Source organism: Culex quinquefasciatus, chromosome 1, assembly GCF_015732765.1.
Source record: "Culex quinquefasciatus strain JHB chromosome 1, VPISU_Cqui_1.0_pri_paternal, whole genome shotgun sequence".
Taxonomy (NCBI): Eukaryota; Metazoa; Arthropoda; class Insecta; order Diptera; family Culicidae; genus Culex; species Culex quinquefasciatus.
This window is the reverse complement of record NC_051861.1, coordinates 22223600-22245314: the sequence shown is the minus strand read 5'-3', so window position 1 is coordinate 22245314 and position 21715 is coordinate 22223600. Positions and strand designations below refer to the sequence as shown.

Sequence of the window (21715 nt, the reverse complement as noted above, 5' to 3'; positions counted from 1 at the left end):
TAGCCGTCATAGCATACTTAGGACAATATGTACATTTGAAGGGTGAATCGTTGATTCTGGAGACACCGGACGTCGATCCAATGCGCACCTTGGGGACAGAATGGACAATCCTAATTCTTTCTGGAATGTGTTCATTGGACCATCCCCTACACACCTGTCTTTATTCCGAGTGAATCCATGTTGTCCCCAGACCTGTAGGAACGATTGAACGAAAAGCACAAAAATCCAATAGTAATTTACATGCAAACTTTGAACCGCTGGGGACAGGCCAATTCTCAACCAAATGGGCTGATATTTGGCATGAGAGTCCCTATGGGTATCCTCTACTAGGGGAACATCGGTTTGCCTGGTTCTGAGAACTTTTTTGTTTGGACTTACTTTTCCTGTCATTCTTGAACGACGAAATAGCCTACTTTTCTGTACCAAAAATAACAGAATCGAATAGCAACACTTTTCAAAATAAATGCTGAAAAGTTCTACTTTTCAGCACTCAAATGGGTGCTGAAAAGTTGAACTTTTCAGCACTTGTTTCGAAAAGTAACACTTTTCAACATTTTTTGATTTAAACAATTTATTGACAAAAAAAAAAAAATGAAAATTTGACATAAAATTTCACTCAGTGTGTGTTTTTTGGAATTGCAAAAAATGTTGTATGGAACTCGTTGCAAAACTTGTTTTTTTCAGCAATCTTCGTATTTATCCAACTCGGTGAACCTCGTTGGATAAATGTACGACTCGTGCTGAAAAAATCCTCTTTTGCAACTTGTTGCATAAACTACTATTTTGCGTTTCTCTTTGTTTCGTCGTCCGTGTCTGTCGCGGCCATGATCGATGACGACCAACTTTTTCAAAACTTTTTTTTCGTAAAATCGCGTTAACTCGTGATGTTTGTAAGCAAACCCCTTATGTCTATATATCAAAATTTTTGTAATTGTCTGCTCTACAACTTTGTAGAACATTGTTATACTCTAAAAAATAACCCTGCAAAGTTAGAAAAAACACGAAATTTTAAAATGAAAAATTTTGTTTCTAAACGAAAAAATGACTCTTCTGGGTCAATGTAGATTCGAAAAATACATTAAATTTACCATAAAATGACATGTTCCAAAAATTTTTGCAGTCGAGTAACGGAAAATGGGAAATTTTTTAAATATGTTTTAGTGGTTTTTTCGATGAAAAATGCGTTTTTTCGGAATTCTGAGTACGCCATCAAATCGGGCGTCTAATTTTACATAAAAGTTCCTTTGACACCAAATTTCTATCTCATCACCGTTTCAGGCTGCAAATTATTGAAAAACACCTCTTTTTTCGCATGTTCAAAAATGGAAGGGGTCGTACCGCCCCTCCGTCACGAGATATCAAAAAACGGACCTCGGATTCGTGATCAGGGACAAAAGTTACCCCTTAGGACAAAGTTTCACGCAAATCGAAGAGGGATCGGGGCAACTGCTGTGTGAGTTGGCGGAGAATTACCCCATTACTAATACCATCAGATTGGGTAGTCAGATCTTCATAATTTAGGGCAATTATGTGCTTACAACTTTTGATAGAATTGTCAGATCTCCACTCTTTTGAACTCGTTGGAAAGGTCTTTTGGTAACCTATCTTACGACAGGTCGCATGATAGATCAAGACAACGTTTTCATCGAAATATCTGCGATCCGGCCTCCGTAAAGTGCATAAATAACACTTAAGTGCTTATAACTTTTGATAGGGTTGTCAGATCCTCAATCTTTTGAACTCGTTGGAATGGACTTATAAAAAACACCCTTTTTACAATCTTCCGGACTTTTGTTAAAATCGCTTTGTTTTTCAAAAAATAGCTGTCACCAGCAAAACTTTTGAAGTACTTAACTTAACAATTTTCAATAGCAACTTATGGAACCCCAAGACGGATCGAATGAGACCAAAACAGACAAAATCGGCTGAGCCAGTGCCGAGATAACTCAGTGCCGAGATAACCCAGTGCAAAATTTTTGATCAACATCCCACCACGCACACAGACATTTGCTCAGAATTTGATTCAAAAACATAGTCAAAAACACTTTATGGAAGCTGTAATTCATGATCAAAGTGTTGATAGGCCTATAATAGAAATAGGCTGAGATAGGGTATATTTCCCTTAGTTGTCTTATTTTTGTCCTCTGACATTGACTCAAGTTACTTCAAATGTGACAAGAATCTCACACATGCCCCTGAAAAGTGATTGTCGCGAATACACTGAGCACTGCCTTAAAAACTTCGCGATGATGTCACACCGAAAAAACAAAAAAAACGAAACTATTGGCAGCAGCACTACGCCCCCCGGGGCATGGCCTTCCTCTAACGTGGGATTTCTGCTCCAGCGCCTCTGACGAGACAGGAGAAACCGGGACCGATGTTTTACTTCACCATCCGATAGAAGCTCAGTGGATAAGGCGGGAATCGAACCCGCGTCTCATAGCATCATCGGGATCGGCAGCCGAAGCCGCTACCCCTGCGCCACGAGACCCACACCACCGCTAACCAAAAATAGCATAATAAAGATATCGCAAGCATCACCTTGGTGGGAGGAGTTCGCTAAAAATAAGCCTTCATTGAGTAACCTCTCCACAGTTTATCACGACCTACAATGGCTGCCTTATCAGAAGCACGCTATCTGCATTAGAAATTCGCTTCACCTGAACTAGGTGAATGGGTCTCTGCCAACCGACAGCTATCCGATCTGTCCTATAGGCAGAAGAAGGTGACGTGACACGCACCACTTGTCTGACAAGAAATCTACACCCGCTTCGTTTGTGCGCTGCGTGTGACAAAAAGGCAACAAATCAACCATAAACAACACCACATCAACAGCTCTGTCGACGACGACATTATGCAAGGCCATGCAGAGCGAAGAAAGCAGCAGCAATGCCATAACTTTGGTACCGATACCACCGCGATCGAGAGCTTTTCACAGGGTTGAACACCGCTGCTGGTGGGTAACGCTCAAGTGAGAGTGAAAATGGAATTTCTGGTCGCCCTAATTACGTCGAACCGCAGCAGCAACAGTAGCGGTGTCTTACTTCATCATCGTCACCCGTGGAATGCCCTCGGTTGGCAAGTGTTGATAACACTTTCTTCGCGTCGGAGAGCTTAAGCTGGAACGGTAGCTTCGGTGGTGCAGCCTCCAGCCAAGGTAGAGCCTGCGTAACGAGCCGTCCGCAATTTCTGTACGGCACGGACCGCAACGACCAGAGCGGGCGTCGTGTTGCTATCGTAGCACAATCGTCATTTTTATAGTTTGCGAAAAACAGTACATTCAAGATCACACTTCTTTGTTGCTATTCCGGTTATAGTTTGAAGGAGTGAATTATGTTGTTCATCGTTTGCTAGATATCTTAAAGTCTTCAACTTAAAGGCTGAAAATTCCTACCATACCAACGATTCCTCTACTTTGAACTACCATCGTGGAGGTTGAAGAAGATCCTGTTATATTTCTAGTATTAGATGATTATCAAATTTGATCCACCGAAGCGTTTGGTATGGTATGTCCACGCATCCTTTCTCCCTTGTAGATCCTGTGAATTGTGAACCGTTCACAGAATCCGTAATCAGACCACAAATTCTTCCAAGACTTACTTTCTTCGGACTTGCTGCGCTTGTGTTGGATTAGATTAGATTACACCCGACATCCTTTGGTAGAGCTTGCTGTACCAATTGGTAACTGTGACAGGAGATCATGACCACGAACGCCTGCTTCCAACGCCACTTTCTGCTTGTAGCGGGTGATCTCAACGAAAGTGAGTCCGGCGATAATTGCGTGGATAATTTTCTTCCATGCCTGAGTAGTGTGGACTACAACGTGACGATTCGTGGATAAATCGGTGCAAATACAAGTCATTGCTGGTGGCTGAACTGTGAAGCCGTGCAACGGCCGGGACGAGGGGTAGCCTGATGGTCTTTAACGAGGTCTTTGTGTGCGAGACGGGGTGGGTGTCACCCACCGTGGGTGGGCGATAATGATGATAATTTGGGCTTAGTTGGCTTGAGACTAAGGTAAATGGACGTGAATGAGATTAGTACGAGAGTTTGAACGCGTTCATTTCAAAACATTTGTTTTATTCATATTCTAACTTCACTTCAAAATATAATCATTTGTAAAGCATATCACTAATTGTTGTTTTGAATAGATTTACAACTTTCAATAGATGCTTGTTTGCTTTTTGTGTGTCTTTTTTCAATTTATTCAATTGTCTGTTACGATATTCTGACATCAGCACATGCACCGAAATTTCACTTGCAAGCACACCAGTTCCCAGCAACAAACCGCAACCGAGTGCTATCCAGGCTGGTAAAAGATCGTAGAAGAAAAGTGAATTGCTGCTTCCGGCGTTGATATATTTTTCCAATAACCGATTCATATGGGCCAAACTGTTCCATTTTTCTATGATTCCACCTTCGCTAAGACGGGCTCGTGTTTGCCCTAAAATGTCAGCAAATGGGCATCGTGGTTTAAGCAGGAATACATGCGCCATGATGCCGAAACCCTGGTCCAGGATAGTGTACCGGTTGAGTCGTTGCATGTGGTCGTAATAGTACGGTAGGATGAACTTTGCAATTTCCCGTGTAGTTATGTAAGCATGGATCTTATCCATCAAGAGTTCACTGTCGGTACTGTTGACAAGAATAGGTTTCAGCAGAGAATCGTTTGCATAGTGGAATGCAAGAAAGTTCATTTTTATCTTGATTCCTGATTCTACCAGCTCGTGCATTGTGCTGATATGATGAGCAGCGGGTTTGGTGATCATCATCGAGAGAAGTTTAGTTTCGTAAGCGCATGTTGTAAAAAATAACAGCACTATTGCCGGAAAAAGGATCATCTTTTCCCAGCGTCCTGCATTGTCCAGGTTGTACCGCTGAAAGCCGCAAACCGCCAATAGAATGGGATCATTCCGAAGCAGTAAAGGAGAAAGCAACTTAACCATTTCTAAAGTGCCAAGAACTAGTATCAGTAGGATCCAAACATCCCAGTTCAATGGGGAGGTTAACAATTGCACGATGGAGAGTTGCGATCTCGGTACCAAAATAACGTCTCCGCCAGTTACTCCGACGCAGAGAAGCCAGAACTTTCTAGTACCACCCAAACTACCAATGTAGTAATGCGATAAATCAACATCGATCTTTTTGGTCAGAAAATGTTCTACATAGCACATATTACCCAAGCTCGAGATTACACTGTGACAATTGTGATTCAATTTTCGAATCGTTGTGTTCATCACCGATGCTGTCTCTTTTAGCCAGTTGATGTTAGAAATTTCATTATCTCCCGCCACGCTGTCTTTGTCCGAGTACGTAATAGCTCTGCCTTGCATTCGGCGCATCAGAGTTCCGTTAAATAGGCCAGCAGGGGGTGCTAAATAGGCAATCCTTGAACGTTTCACTGTATCGGCCAAAAACATTCGACGTCGTTTCTCGTCGAGATAGACCACATTGCTGAATGAGCATAATTGCACTACGTGTTCCAAAACTATAAATTTATTTAAAAACGTGTCAACGAGCACCAGTAGCTTGGTATTGGGATTCAAGGAACTCAACACCAATGTAAGCTGTTTAACATTTGCCAGGATATCGGATCCATCGGCTAAAAAGAGCAAAAGATTTGCAGGCAGCCGGTCGACGTCTACAGGTCTCATCCTTTCTACCGTGTATAGCATTTTGGGTGTGAATTCAAGCTGTGGTGCGCGCAGAACATCTTCCAAGACACTGTCCGGACGCAATCCGAAGAATACGCAAGTTTGGACGCCGGTTTGGGTGCCCGTAAGATAATCGATTACTGAAAGAATATAGCGGGTTGTATTCGATGCAGAGAAGCTTGTTCCGAATAAACAAGTTAGGACACAAATGTTCAGCAGAGACCACGCGTTATGAAACATCACTATCGAGTTTTCATGAACTTTGAATGAGAAAGCAATGTTTGATTTGGTTTTGTATATAAAACATTTGCTTTTAGTTTATTAAGTAAGATAAGAAATCTACCATCGAGAAAAAATAAAAATAATTTTAGCTGATGAAATCGATAGACACTTAAAAAACTGTTATTGTCGTAAATGAAAACTTACTTCAGTCAAATTTTTGATACTCGGTAAAACATGTTTGAAATCTAACATCCATACAACAAAAATTTATGACGTTTTTATAACATAAAAAAATGTTTCTATTCAGTTTGGAGTGTAAGGACGTTATATTAATTAATATTTTTTTCAGTATCAAGGAATAAAAGCAATCAAGATTGATAACCACGGAGCAGTTTCTACGAAATCGGTCTGTTTTTGAATTTTAATTTTTCTATTTATTAATTCGGCTGAAACTTTTCTGGTTCTTTCGGAAGCCATTAATTTGACTTTTTGTCGCAAAAACTTTTTGTCCACTAAAACACTATTTTTTTCATAATCTGATATGTTTTAGGGGCCAATTTTTCAGAAATTTCCAGAACGGGCCAAAAATCTTTGACCGTGGTATGATTATTAAAATCAATACTGATTTTTTCAAAAAATCGAAATTTTGGTCGCAAAAATTTTCAACTTTATTTTTCGATGTAAAATCGAATTTACAATCAAAAAATACTTTAGTGAAATTTTGATAAAGTGCCCCGTTTCCAAGTTATAGCCATGTTTAGGTAACTTCTTTCAAAATAGTTGCAGTCATTCATTTTTTGAAATTAGTGCCCATGTTTGCCCACCTTAAATTTTTAAAGCTGAGAAAGTTCTCTATATTTTGCTTTTTTGAACTTTGTTGATACGACCCTTAGTTGCTGAGATATTGCCATGCAAAGGAGTAAAACAAGAAAATTGATGTTTTCTAAGTCTCACCCAAACAACCCACCTTTTTCTAATGTCGATATCTCAGCAACTAATGGTCCGATTTACAATGAAATTTTCGTGAAATTTTCCAATCTTTTCGAAAACAATATTTTCAAAATTTTTAAATAAAGACTAACAATTCAAAATGGCGTAATATTGAATGTTTGGACCCTTTGGAAAGGTTATACAAAAGACTTAAGGGTTGTTGATGTTGTGGTGTATGCCCTTATATTTATGTTTTTCAGATTAGTTAATTACTTTGGTTAAAAGTGTTTTCAAAGCACATATAGTTGTTTATAATTAAACGAGAAATGAACATCATTACACAATCTGGCATCAATTTTTTTTAAATGTTTATCGTGCTTCATATAATTTACACTTGAATTTGCCCAATCCTCTTTGAGATATTTATTGAAAACCATTCCTTTTTTACTTAATTTGGGTTTGTTAAACAAATACGTATACAGCAAAAAATCCGATGGTAAAATCGCATATAAAAGCATGCACATATTCTTGTGAAATAATAAAGTTAACATTAAATGTACAATTTTTGTAAACACAAAAAAAAGGTTGCTCTACCGACGGGATTCAAACCCAGCACCAACGGTGAGGACTGGCGCCTTAGCCAGATCGGCCATCAGATCGACGAAGTATGGTAAGGATAGGTAAGGTTTCCCATACATAAACATAAACTTTGAATAATATTTGCAACGGCCCTAATAGAACAAGATAAGCTCATATTGACTTATTGAAAACGTAAAAAATACAATTTTAAAATAGTACTGTGAATTAGAAAAAAACCTTCCTAAAGGGATGAGCGACGAGTAAACAAGTTTTTTAGTGTGCTCTTAATTCTTCACTTTTAAGTGCATTCTTCCGTGCTTTCACCTTGAAACCGTCGGCAATCGATTAACGAGTCTTTAAACTAGTGCGAAATAGTTTCGGTTCGTGCGAGTTTGTGTTTTCTGGTGCCTATCCGAGCTTTTAAATTGTTGGTTAATACTATGCTCAGGATCTTCTGAAGACCATTCTCAGAGAAGCCCTCAAGAATTGTCCAACTGTTATACACATGAACTGTCGTATAACTCGATCCATGTCAGTCTCTTCTCTCGCGGGACGATCGGATTCTGTCAACTCTCTTTTCGACGGCAACATAAACAAACGACCAAGAAGCGATAGCGAACCGGACTCCATCATGTCGATCGATGATTTGTGGAGCAAAATCGAGGCCAAACTGGACAACTTTAAGCAGGATCTGGACAAGAGGATCGACGGGCTGGAGGACTCCCTGGCAGCGTTTAAAACTGAGTGTGGCAGTAAAATTGACCGGCTTGCTGACTCAGTTTCTGGAGTTCGGCATGATGTTGATCGTGCAAATGCATCAATTGGACGAGTGGAGAAGGCGAACGAATTGATCATCTCAGGTGTACCGTACCAGCAGAATGAAAACCTTGTGGCTATGTTCGGGTTCATCGTCACCAGGCTGGGCTGTGACGAAAGCAAAATCTCCTTGGCGAGTTTGGCAAGGCTGGCCAAATCTCCCATTGCTGTGGGTTCTACTCCCCCGATAATCTGCGAATTTGCCCTCCGTGCAGACCGCAACGCCTTCTATGCCAGCTACCTTAACCATCGAGACCTGAACCTGTCCCACATTGGCTTCCAGAACACCAACCGTATCTACGTCAATGAGAATTTAACGAAGGAGGACCGTGAGATCCGTGCTGCTGCTCTGCGTCTCAAGAAGGAGGGAAAAGTCCAGAAAGTTTACTCCAGGAACGGAATCGTGTACGCCAAAGGAAGAGGAAACGCACCTGCTGAGCCCTGCCCAACCCTGGAGCACCTGGCCGTCTTTCGATAATACCCTATTCCTCAATAGTTCTTCTTTTTCCTTTCCCTTTTTCCTCTGAATCCATCCTTAAATTCCCCGTGCTTCCATCCTTCCTAAAAGTCTAAAAAAAAATAAAAAAATAAAAAAAAAATATAAAAATTCAAAAATAAAAAAAAAACAAAAAAAAAATTTAAAAAAAACCTTAGAAGTTGCAAAAAAAAAGGAAAAAAAATATTAAGGCCACCGATAGCTATTCAGTTTTTCCCTATCCTTACTAGTTTTTCTTTACTCCTCCTTTTCCCTTTGATTCCTTGATCCTTGAATTTTCCTTGTGTCATCTTCCTTCCTAAAAGCCAAAAAAAAATAAATAAAATAAAAACAGAAAAAAAATAAAAAAAAAGCAGAAAAAAAAAACAAAAAAAAAGAAATAAAAAAAAGAAAATCACCAAAAAAAATAAGTTAATTAGTCCGTAGGTAACGCAAGCCCTTCGTTACCGAGCTATGGGACGCAGCCATAGGAGAAATCCGGCCCGTTGTGGTCGGTCGCCTGACCTGCTACGCGTCCAGCGGTCACTCCGTAGGGGTGCGCTGGACGCAGCACGTCAGTGGTCACTCCGTAGGGGCGAGCCTAACCCCCGAGCAAGTGGAGGCCACCGATGGCTGTTAAGTTTTCCCTATCCTGACTAGTTTTTCTTTATCCCTCCATTTTTTTTTCCTATGATTCCATCCTTAAATTTTCCCTTCTTATCTTCCTTCCTAAAAGTCAAAAACAAAAAAAAAAAAATAAAACACTACCCTATCCTTGATAATCTCATTTTCCTGCCTCAAGTTTTTCCCATGACTCCGATCCTTCATTCTCCATGTATCCAAATCCCCTCCTGAAAGTTTTGTTCCTGATGCAGTAAAATGTAATTGGCCACGAGGAAATGACGTCAACGAGTGATGTTCTACCCTTACATCGCAGTCGGTCCGTAGGCAACGCTAACGCTAGTCATCCGTTGCTGAGTAACTGGACACAGCCGCAGGGGAAATCCGGCCCGGTGTGGCCGGTCGCCTGGCCTGCAACGCGTCCTGCGGCCACTCCGTAGGGGTGCGCTGGACGTAGCAGGTCAGTGGTCACTCCGTAGGGGCGAGCCTAACCCCCGAGCAAGTGGAGGCCACCGGCGGCTGAATCGACTATTTTGGAAGGAGCTAGCAGCTGGAGGTTCGACGGTGGAGCTGACGTTGTTGCTGTTGTATGCTGTGATGCTGCAAATGCTGGTTTCGAATGCTGAAAGAATGCTGAGTGAAGAATTAGAGCAACTCAAATCGAACTATGAATTCTGCAAACGCTTTTAGTAGTAAGTATTTTATCTCGAATGTAGTTTTAAATCTTAGTTTTGGGTTAGTTTAGTAAGTTCTCTGCGATGTTCATCTTTCGATTTTGATAATGGATAATCTTCCGCCTAATAATGCCTCTGCAAACATATTTATTACCAAAGCTGTAGTTAATGCTATTTTTAATCAAAATAAGTTAAATATTTGTCATATTAATGTTCAAAGTTTATCTGCTAGAAGTTTTAGCAAATTTGAAGAGTTGAAGTTGACTTTCACGCAAAGTAAAGCTGATATTATCTGTTTTACTGAAACCTGGCTTGATAATTCCATAACGGATTCAATGATCTGTATAGAAGGTTATCAACTAATTCGAAATGATCGTAACCGCCGTGGTGGTGGTATTTGTGTTTATTTTAGGAAAGGTCTTCAATGCAGAATTCTTGAAAAATCGTCAAATGACCCAATCCCTCCCAATCGTAGTACCGAATTTTTAATTCTTGATTTCATGTGTAGTAATGAACACTTCCTACTTGGTATTATCTACAACCCACCTCAATTAGACTGTGCTGATATATTACACAATCTGATTTCTAAATATCATTCCAAATACAAATCAACTTATTACATCGGTGATTTTAATACTGATCCTTCCAAATCGAATACCAAATCGGTCCGTTTTTGTGAAATATTAGAAATGATGTCTTATTGCTGTATTAATGAAGAGCCTACTTTCTTTTATAACTCTGGTTGTTCGTTATTAGATCTTTTTCTTACAGATAACCCTGATTCGGTCTTAAAATTTAACCAAGTTTCTATGCCCGGAATCTCTAGGCACGATTTAATTTTGGCAACTATTGATTTCTCATTGAATCCTGATACAAATAGAGTTTGGTATCGTGATTACAATTTTGCTGATTTACCTGCAATTCAAAATGCGTTCTATAATACTAATTGGACTAATTACTTTGAAATCTCGGATCCTAACAGATTAGTTGATTTACTTAATGAACATCTGGTTTACTCTTTTAATGAATTTGTTCCGCTTAGACTAAGCAAAACTAAATCAAATCCTTGGTTTAGCAATACGATTCAGAGTGTTATGATTGATAGAGATATTGCATATAGAAACTGGAAGCACAGTAATTTAGATACAGACCACTCACTCTACAAGACTCTCAGAAATCGTGTAAATCTGTTGATAAAAAATGCTAAATCTAACCACCTTAAACAAAGAATTAACGTTTCTGCTCCCAGTAAACAGCTCTGGAGGAATATTAAAAATCTTGGCATCACCAAGAGTAATTCTTCCTCGACAGTGTGTGATAGTTCTGCTAATGATATTAATCAATTTTTTACGTCTAACTTCACTCCGTCACAAATCTATACTAGTATTCCCAATGCAAACCCAAATGGTTTTCACTTTAAGCCCGTAGAAAATCATGAAATAATTAATGCAATTTTCTCTATTAGTTCCAATGCTGTTGGTCTTGACAATGTCCCCATAAAATTTATAAAAATTATGTTGCCTTTAATTTTACCGATGATTTTCCACCTATTCAATTCAATCATTATAAGTTCTGTTTTTCCCCAAGCTTGGAAGAGAGTCAAAGTAATACCAATTAAGAAAAAAGCTTCATCCTCTTGTGTTACAAATATGAGACCAATTAGTATCCTTAGCGCACTTTCGAAAGTTCTTGAAAAAATACTGAAAGCACAAATCCAGGGTTACATAAATGAATTTGATCTTTTATCACCTTTCCAGTCTGGGTTTAGAAAGGATCATAGCACTGAAACAGCCCTCCTCAAAGTACATGATGATATTGCTTGCTGTGTTGATAAAAAAGGAGTTGCTATTTTACTTTTGGTAGACTTTGCCAAAGCATTCGATCGTGTCTCACATGCTAAACTTATTGATAAACTGATATCTATCTTTGGGTTTTCCCAACATGCTGCATCTCTAATTCAATCTTATTTATCAGAACGTAGTCAATGTGTCTATCACAATGACTGTTATTCGTTGTTCGAACTTATTCTCTCTGGTGTGCCTCAAGGTTCCGTACTTGGTCCTCTTCTTTTTTCATTGTTTATTAATGATTTGCCATCAATTTTAGATCATTGTTTGGTACATTTATTTGCTGACGACGTTCAAATTTACTATTGTGCCAAGAAAAATTCAAATAATCTACTAATTTCGAATGAAATCAACCATGATCTGGCCAAAGTTCATCATTGGTCCGAAAATAATTTTCTTCCTATTAATCCAAGTAAAACAAAAGCTCTTCTTATAAGTAATCTAAAAACTCCACCATCACCGCCTCCATTAGTTATGTCAGGTGAAAGAATAGATTTTTAATTTAATTAAATATGTCTTTATTGATCTCTCTTATAATAATTACATTTCATTTACATTCTAAGTGGTATGGCTAAATGCTCTTCATCTTTGTTGTATTTTTCGTTTTATTATTAACTGTTCACATTCATTCATTTATTTCAAATTGTTTTACATTTTTGCATTTAATCGAATACATTTGGGTAAAAAAAGAAAAAAATCACTTTAACAAATAATCCTAACTTAAAACTAAAATAAAAATTCTTTTAATTATTCAAAATCATTAGAACGAGTAAACTACGAACTGTATTTTAAGATGAATGCTCCAAGGGTTCTTATTTGTTCCTGGCGAGTTTTGCACCCACGCAGTGTTGTTGTCATCTCGATGAAAATGTTCAGAAGTTCTTGTGGTGAAAACAGGTCACTGCTGCCTTCATCCGTTGATGCTGGTTGGTTTCCCCTCGGTTGCTGACTGAAACCTGGAGGTGTTGTATTCTCTGCAACTTTTGGCCGCTGATTCAACGGCAATGGCTGCAGATTTGGAACCACTCGAACAGATCCCGCTCCTGGTGACGCCAAAGCAGGAAAATCCACGTCCGTGAAAGTTGGTGGTGTTTTGCGACGATTTGGTTGGTGCCTCGTCGTCGCTTGCTGCCGAATTTTTACAAACTCAGCTCGTTTTGGGCAGCTACGATTCTTGGTAGAATGGTCGCCGCCGCAATTGAAGCATTTCGCTTCGATGTTCTCGTTGATTGTTTCGCAAGCTTGAGTTTTGTGCTCACCTCCGCAGGTTGCACAACGACTCTTGATGAAACAGTTCCTTCCACCATGCCCAAACTGCAAACAGTTCGAACACTGTGTCACGTCACGGTGCACTGGACGATAACGTTCCCAAGTCACGATGATGTTGAAAATTGCCCGAACTGCTTTCAGCTCAGACGGCGTTGTCGATCCTTTCTCGAGATGAACCAGGTACAGTTGATCACGATACTTGATGTCCTTGTTGTGTCTCGTCATCTTGAAGACTTCGATCACGTTCAACTTAAGAGTTTTGAGCTCTTCTTTCAGCACACTCACATCCATGTCGTACAGGCCTCGGAGGACCTGTTTCATGGGGCGTTTACCTGGATCGTCATGGCTGTAGTATTCAATCTTTGTGTTGTTCAGGAAATCCCGAACGTAGTTGTAATCCTTTCTGGTAGGTAGCAGAATTTTGAGTCCATCAGCACACAAGCGAATGGAAGCTCGTAAAGCACCAGATTTGATGAACCCGGTCAGCCACTTTCGCACCGAATCCGAAGACGATGTTTTCACAAAATGGGTGGCAACTTTTCCCGTCGTTCAAATTCTTCCTTCTCGCTCACGTCCACAGGGAGGGTAGCGAACTGGTTTCCAGACGAATTTTGAGCGTCCTTGCCCAAACTGCCTGGCTTTGCAGGTAGCGCTTCGGCATGCTTTAGCTTCTTCAAATCTGCCGATCCTGCTGGTGAGGACCGCCTCTTTTTCTTGCCGTGAGGCATTTTTTGCACTTTTTAGCACTTTTCAGGAGCTAATATCGAGGAGTACCTCAATGTTTGGTGGTCCACAAGGGAATAAGGTGAAAGAATAGAATTTTTTGAAAGCGCCAATAACCTTGGTATTATTTTTAACTCTAATCTGGACTGGAGCTCGCACATAAATGCACAAGTTGGAAAAGTGTATGGAACACTTAAAAAGCTTAATCTAATTACCAAAAATTTCGATATTGCCACGAAGCTTAAATTGTTTAAAACGCTAATCTATCCTCATTTTATCTATGGAGATTTCGTTCTTTCCAACGCTTCAGTGGCTGCACTTGATAGACTCAGAGTTGCCCTGAATGCATGTGTTCGATATGTATATAATCTTTCAAGATATGATAGTGTTACAAACTACCAAAGTAATCTCTTAGGATGTCCGTTTTCCCAATTCATTAAATTTCGCTCTTCAGTTACACTTTTCAGAATAATTCATAGTAAAAACCCAACTATCTTTTACCAAACTAGTTCCTTTTCGTAATCCGAGAACGAATAATTTTATTATACCCAATCATTCCTCTGCTTATTATAATGGTTCACTGTTTGCAAGAGGCGTATCTACCTGGAATTCTCTACCTACAAACTTAAAATCATGTAGAAACATTCCTTGCTTCAAGAGACAATTGCTAAACTTACTCAACGATTAAGATTAACAAAACGCATTCGAGATAAAATAGTAAATATAAATAGTATTAGTGTTAAGGTTACGAAGCTGTGAATTTATCATACTAAATCAAGATGTAATATTTTATAAGACTGTGTCTTACATTACATGAATAAACAATAATAATAATAATAATATTGTTTACAATATTTAAATATTGTTGAATTATTTGTAAGCTTAGTACGAAAAAAAATCAGGTGATTTGAGTTCATAAATATTACACAACTTCCTTCCTCCTTCGACTCAATCCGGGTTAGTTGTTCAAATTAACTCATCTATCATCAATCACCATACTTCCAGTACTCTCTAATCGTCTAGTCGATCGTCTCGAGACGCTATAATTAGTCACTTCGGGCACACTTTGTCATAGTCGTGCTTAGAAGTAGATACTTCAAAAGGGCAACTGTCTTAATAATGCAAATTGACGAAATCGTTAACTTTAGAAATCTACTTTATTTTTATATAGAAAATAACTCTGAATGGATTAATAAAAAAAAACGGGACACGTTCAAAATACGTCGCATACGTCACTTAGTCGTACTAACGCAGGACAACCAGTCTCCCTGTCGGTAATCACCACTCGGCTAGACCAGATGCTTCTAGACGTGATCCCAGTTACACTGCACTTGAGCTGGTCGCGGCGGGCAAGCCAACAAAAGAACTTGATGAGTCAAGTTTGAACATTACCGCACACAAAAACGACTCGAAACCTGTTTCGGAATGTTCAATGTATTAGCTACAGCCAGATGTCAGCAGCGTTTGCGAGCCCGGAAGAATGTTCGATTAGTCACAGGTGGGGTTTTCCAAATTTTGGTAATGTTTGTTTCGAGAACAAACAAACTGTGTCGAATTTTACGACGTTGTTAAACGCAACAAAAACATGACCTTGTTAGACAAATTACCTTTTTTCTGCTAATTGTTAATTGTTTAGTGTAACCCAGATAAGGAAGTGCATAGTCTGGTTTACGACCGACGTTGTTCCAGTGAAGAAATAGAATGTTTTAAATTGTTACATATAATGGATTGGACAGATTGTATTTTGGCTTTGATATTTATGTGTCATAAAGAAGTATCAGCTAAAGTAAAAGGAGAATGATTTCAGGAAATGTTCAGAACCAATCCATTAGGCGTTCGATTAAGATTAAGCTGTTTGATAGGGTCGTTGGAAACATCAGCACCTAATCTGTCAATCACTTTTTGGCGGTTATTTCCAGGTATTACAATCGCAGTTTCATTTAGAGTTTGGTCTTTTTGATAGACTCTCAAGTCATGATTGAAAGAGGATTCCTCCAGATCGATTTTCCCACACTCAATGGTACAATTACCCAGTCCGGTTTTCCAGTCGGCAACCGCAACTCCCCATTCTGGAAATCCACCGGCACCGGTTCAGTGCCACTGACCTGTCCCAACATGATCCTGCAGGACCAGTCGGGTCATCGGAATCTTCGCAGCCATCGATATCGGAGAGTTGGCCCGGATCAAGGCCGGCACGCTAGAGACCTGGTTTTTCTCTTTCCACGAGCAAGAAGCCTAATGAGATCAAGATTGTCCATGTCCAGAGTTTGTGTTGCTAAGGCGCATTCGAAGCTTGCGCGCCGGTTCTGGTTCCTGACACTAATTGACTCGGATCACGCTTGCCTGAGCTTCATTGAGGGTCTCTGGTCTGTTCTGCAGTTTTGCGCCAAGAATGAATGGCAGGGCAGCGGTGGACGTTCGTGCGGAGTTAAAGAGTTCAGTGATTCCTGGATATGGTCCGGGGGGAAATCGTCGACTTGAGGTGCTAAAAATTAAAGCAGGTCAATAGTCGCGAATTCAATTAGCGATGCACCGTAAAAAAAACTTTTTTTTATTTAATCATTATGCTTCGGGAACTTTATACAAAATTATGTGTTTAGATCACTTCTCAGACATGTGATTACAAAAGAGTCAAACTATTTAATCTGAAATTACTGTGCACGAATCATACAAAACATTTTCAACTAGGAAGCGATGGCGCGGCTCCAACATGACTGGCGTGTTCGTGTTTTCATTCAGACAGCACACAGATCAATTGTTCTGTGTACAATACACATTGAAACCGAGACTGAAGCTGACGTGGTTGTGTAGAACATGTCCCATAAAAAAAAACGGCCGACAACGATGCCGGTAGGCACTGCTATCATGTGGTTGTAAAACGAGTGATCTTTAAAAAGAATATCGAACTCTCTGCCTCATTCTACATTCAATTAATTCAAGTCCACGGGAGATGAATATCGGATGCACGGAGGGAAATTTGAGACACAGTTGGGTAAAAATGAAGTTTTATTTTTTACGCATTTAATTCAGTTGTTTTCATCAATCTTATAGTCGACAGAGATAAGATATAAAAAACGCAAAGGTGTAAAAAAACATTTCTGGAGTTTTTTTTTTGCTAAGGTCCAATAATAAACCAAATTTCCAGTTTTTGCTTTTTGGGTGTTTTTGAAACCGCCTTGAGTCAGGGGTATAAAAAACACCCAAAATGCAAAAACTAAAAATTTGGTTTATTGGTCTTTTTGGATGTTTCTTTTGAGGGATTTCAAGTGTATCATAAGTAGGATGGAGTAGTCATCAATGAGACACTTTTGTTTTTAGCTTTCAATGTTTTTTTTGTATTTTTTCATAAAAAAATATTTTATTTTTTTATATCATCGAAAAAAAATCTTCAAAAATATGTTGCTCTAACCCCTTTGACGGAATATTTCAGGAAATATCCCTTCCATTACGGTGCCCAATATTAGAAAAAAAAAGATAAAAATTGAAATAACATGCTATGGTCTCAACATCTGAATGACAGAAGTGTTTTAAAGTGCATTTGCACTTAAAATGCCATGCACCTGCCCAGTTGTTTTGCAATCATTAGTTTTCAAAATATCCAAGTATTGAAGAGATTTTGGTTTTTCGCTGTAATTTTTTTTTTTGCGGTCCTGTACATTGAAATTCCACAAAAAAAAATTGTTTATCGATTCTAGACATGCTAAATATGATTTTAAACGCAGGAAAATGCTTTTCTAGTTGTTTTCAGTTGGTTAGATTTCTATTTCCTTAAAAATTTAGAAGTGTTTTGAAAAATTTTTTTTGGAAGGGATGGGGAGGGGGGGAGGGGCAGGGGGGGGATTTCTTGTATTCTTAGTTTTTTTTTAATTGTTCATTTTCACAACTTCTTGCACTTTTTACTTTGCATGTCAATTTGCTACGCCCGCTATGGAAGTGAAACGTTTGCCTTCTGTCACGATATATCGCAATTTTAAATTTACGATCGTTAATGGAACTGCTCATTTGTGTTTGTTGTGTAGGGGGTGTCAGCGAGCAGCTTATAGATGAACTAATGCATTCTGTAATAACTTACTACCAATCGCGTTGGAATCACGATCCAGGAAGATGACCTTTAAGTTGTTTGTAATTTTGAAGCGTGATGAGTATTGCAGACTTGTAGCTGTTTTGAATTTTAGCCGGATGTCACACCAACTGTAATCAATCTCTTTTTGTCGCACGCAAATTAATTCTTGCTTTGAAATATGATAGTAAAATCCGCAAACATAGCAACATTTCACCCATCATTAATCAGATTCTTCGTTTCTCCGTTTCTTCCGCAGGTGTCCGCTGTGCAGTTACCCAGTGCGCCAAAAAAAGTCTGCCAAAGCTTGTCAGTTTGGACGTTCGAGCCATTCAACCGTATTGGGCAACCAGTCAACCATTCCGACAATCGGACCCAGCCCCATAACATCCGTACCAATGGTGAGGTAGCGCACGGTGTGAAAGGTTTCCTGGTCCAGAACCTTCCCACATACACCTCCCCCACGTGACTTGACCTACCGTTAGGGCACCGCAGTTCCCCGATACGAGGTATCCTTATCCCAGCATCCCCCGGAAGGAGAGTTCCCTCTGGTGCGGGTCACCAGGTGACACGGCTTAGGAGGGGGACCATCGTTTTTTTGTGGTTGGCACAGAGTTCGAACGTTGAGGGGCGGCCACGCGCAGTGCCACCGAGGTTACACCCTCAAGAAGCGCCGAAGCTATGTTAAACTGTACGGACCTTGCCTGCGTGCTGCACCATCACCACTTTTACGCGCATCTGCACCACCTGAAGCATCACCTGCAGGATGACCACGACCACCACGGGCATGGACACCACGAGAGCCACGACCACCACGATTCAGGTAAGTTTTTGAAAATGTCATGATTGTAGAACCTCAAAATTGGGGATGAGGGTGATATTCATAATCATTACGCCCAATCTTTACATCAACGGTGCTCATCAAGTGATTGGCCGACACTTTACCTGCACCGGAGATTACCACTTCTGTTGTTTCTACGCGGAACTTGCACTTGAGTACAGATAGACCGACCGCCACCGGCTTCTTTGGAAACATGAGCTATACCAACCAACGCGTCACCACGCCGCTACAATCGTGTCAAGGTGGGCTCACCACGTGAGATATCTTTTTCTCTGGACCGGAAATTAATCCACTCACCACGGCGAGGTGCCACCGCTTTTCACCGAAGATTATCGATTTCCGCACGAAGACTTCGACGACTCCAAAGAACACACTTCCGCAGAAGTGGTGGTTAGGTTTTCGAAAACTGTGAAGCTACTTCTTTGCCGCTGCCGAAGCTCGCCGAGCATCAAATGGCTCTGGGCGTCCTTCAAACTTCCCTTGGATATCCATGCTCTTGAGGGGTAGAACCATCAGTGTAGTCGAACGGGCCTGCCAGTACAGGCAGTAGCAGAATTGGTTGCGCGCAAAAGGAAGATTTCGAAACCGCAGCAAATAAACATCGGTGCAGTTTTCTAGTGGCTTCGGCGGTGGAATTTCTAAGGCTACCAACGCTTCGAGTGTTGCAACGGATTTTTCGCGGCAGACGAACAGCAACAGTTCCTCCTTGGGGTGCAACCAACCGTGGAAGAGGGTTTGACATTGGGGGTCAAACGTTTTCACTCTGGTCGGCTGGAGGACTCGAGAACAGGCAGTTCAAGAAGAATGAGTTGTTTTAGAAAGTAATTTCATTATAGAGCAATTTTCTACAAAATCGACCTTTGTGCATTTTTATTTTTTATTTATTTTTTATATAACTTCATTCCCTATTACCATTTTGCCATTTTGTGTCAATGGTTAATCTATACGTAAATATTTGAAAAACTGAATCTTTTAATGAAATTTTCTGATCGATTTGGTGTCTTCGGCAAAGTTGAAGTCCTCATCAAAAAATACAAAATAATTTCTCAAAATCGGTATTTTTATTTTTTTTTGATTTATTTAAAGCAAGTTGATTTGAGTTTATATGATTTGATATGATTTTTTGAAAACAGTAGTTTCCCAAAAATTAAATTCATACTATTTTTTTTTGATTATAGAAATCGAATTTGCATTCGAAATATACTTTAAAGAAATTTTGACAGCGCACTGTTTTCGAGATTTATCCACTTAATGTGGGATTGTTTACAGAAGAGTTTGTTTCTCGATTTTTAGTAGTGCGCATGGGTGACCATTTGTGAAAATATTTTTTTCGAAGAGTTCAGAAAATTTCCTTAGATTTCGTCTAACAAACATCGAATTGGATCTCCGGTTCACGAGGTACAGCGGATTAAAAAGCACAGGAAAATTGAAGTTTTTCTAGTCTTACCCAAACAGCTAGGGCGTCCAAATTTCCCGGGTTTTGTATTTCCCGGGAAACGGGAAAAATATTTTTGGAATCCCGGGAAATTTTCAAAACAGTCATAAAATCTATGTTTTTATTATATTTGTTATGTTTTCAAGCTTGAAATCATAGAAATAACTCAATCATATTAATTGGTGATATTCTACACTGCAACATAAACAGTGACGACAGTTTTCAATAGCTTAAATGAAATTCAAATATGTTTTTGTTCATTGTTGTGTTTGGATTTCAAATTAACTACAATGTGATTCAAATGAAATATGGCTTAAAGGTATAAATATACATATCTTTTTTATAAGACATGACCAGAAAAGCTTGAAAAATTTCTTTGAAAATATTTTTAAAAAAACAAGAGGCGACAACAAATAAAATGACACTAGCCAATGTAAAATTTTAGATATGTTTTGAATTTCATATTTTATATAATAATATTATACCGTCAGTGGGGGTGACTATGGGTCAAAAAACGATACACCTCTCGAAATTTCTTAATAACAAAAACAATTTAAATAACATCGGAAATCTTTCAACGTAGATTTGTTCTTAGATAGTTTACTAACATTTTCCCAAAATATGGTGGATTTTGATGAACACTACCTTAAATGCCAATAGTTTGAAAATTGACCCAATCTCACCCCTTAGAGGGGGTGACATTGGGTCAAATGAAACTAAAATGATGCTCAAATACAACGATATGGTAAAAACAAGTCATCCAACAGCGTTTCTTGTTCGAGGGAATCGTATTGACACGCTACAATGTTTGAAGTGGAGATTTTCAAACATTTGGGTAGTTTTCGAGCAATTCTAACAAAAATATTAGAAAAATGATTTTTCGACAGGTCATTTTTGGCCAAAAACGTACCTAAACTTTAAAGATCTGCCAAAATAACAGGATTTGTTCTAGGAACGAGATTTTTTCAGCGAAGTCATCTTAAGATGTTCCCTACACAACCCCTTTAACAGAATTCAGTTTCATAGAGAATAACCTGAAAAATGGTAAAATCCGTAAAAAATCACTTTGACCCAATCTCATCCCCCAGACCCAATGTCACCCCTACTGACGGTAAGATAATAAAAGATCATACAACGAGGGGTAAATATCGATTACTTTTTCAAAATGTCCAATGTACATAAGAAACTGTTGGCGCGTTGGTTGTTATGAAAAAGTAATTTAAAAATACGACAAGTGCTGGAAAAATAAGTTTTACAACAAGTTGCTTGCAACATTTTTTGCAACCCTGGATAAACGCTATTTGAATGGAATTTTTGCAAACATCCATGTGTTAAATAAATTCACCGTTATAAAAAATACTTACTGATACTAGTTCTGAAAAGTTTAACTTAAAAAACTTTTGCAAAAAAAAAAACATATTTTACAAATTATCTTTAAGTTACTACCAACTACACCCAAAGGAAAAATATATCTCAAAATCTGCAACAGTGGATTTGTTGCAGAAAATGTCATATTTTATAACATTTTTTGCAGCAAGCCCCTAGAACATTTTTGCCCGCGTGTAAACA

General features: G+C 39.1%; 1 protein-coding gene across 1 annotated transcript in view; it reads left to right on the top strand.

Annotated features, from left to right (window-relative positions):
- The window catches only part of LOC6035539 (protein catecholamines up), a 240364-nt gene that overhangs the window by 27578 nt on the left and 191071 nt on the right, over positions 1-21715 (top strand). The window contains exon 3 of the mRNA XM_038254903.1: positions 18130-18693. Within this exon, the coding sequence (XP_038110831.1) occupies positions 18552-18693 (142 nt within the window). The 5' untranslated portion in view covers positions 18130-18551. The remainder of the gene's footprint in view (positions 1-18129; positions 18694-21715) is intronic.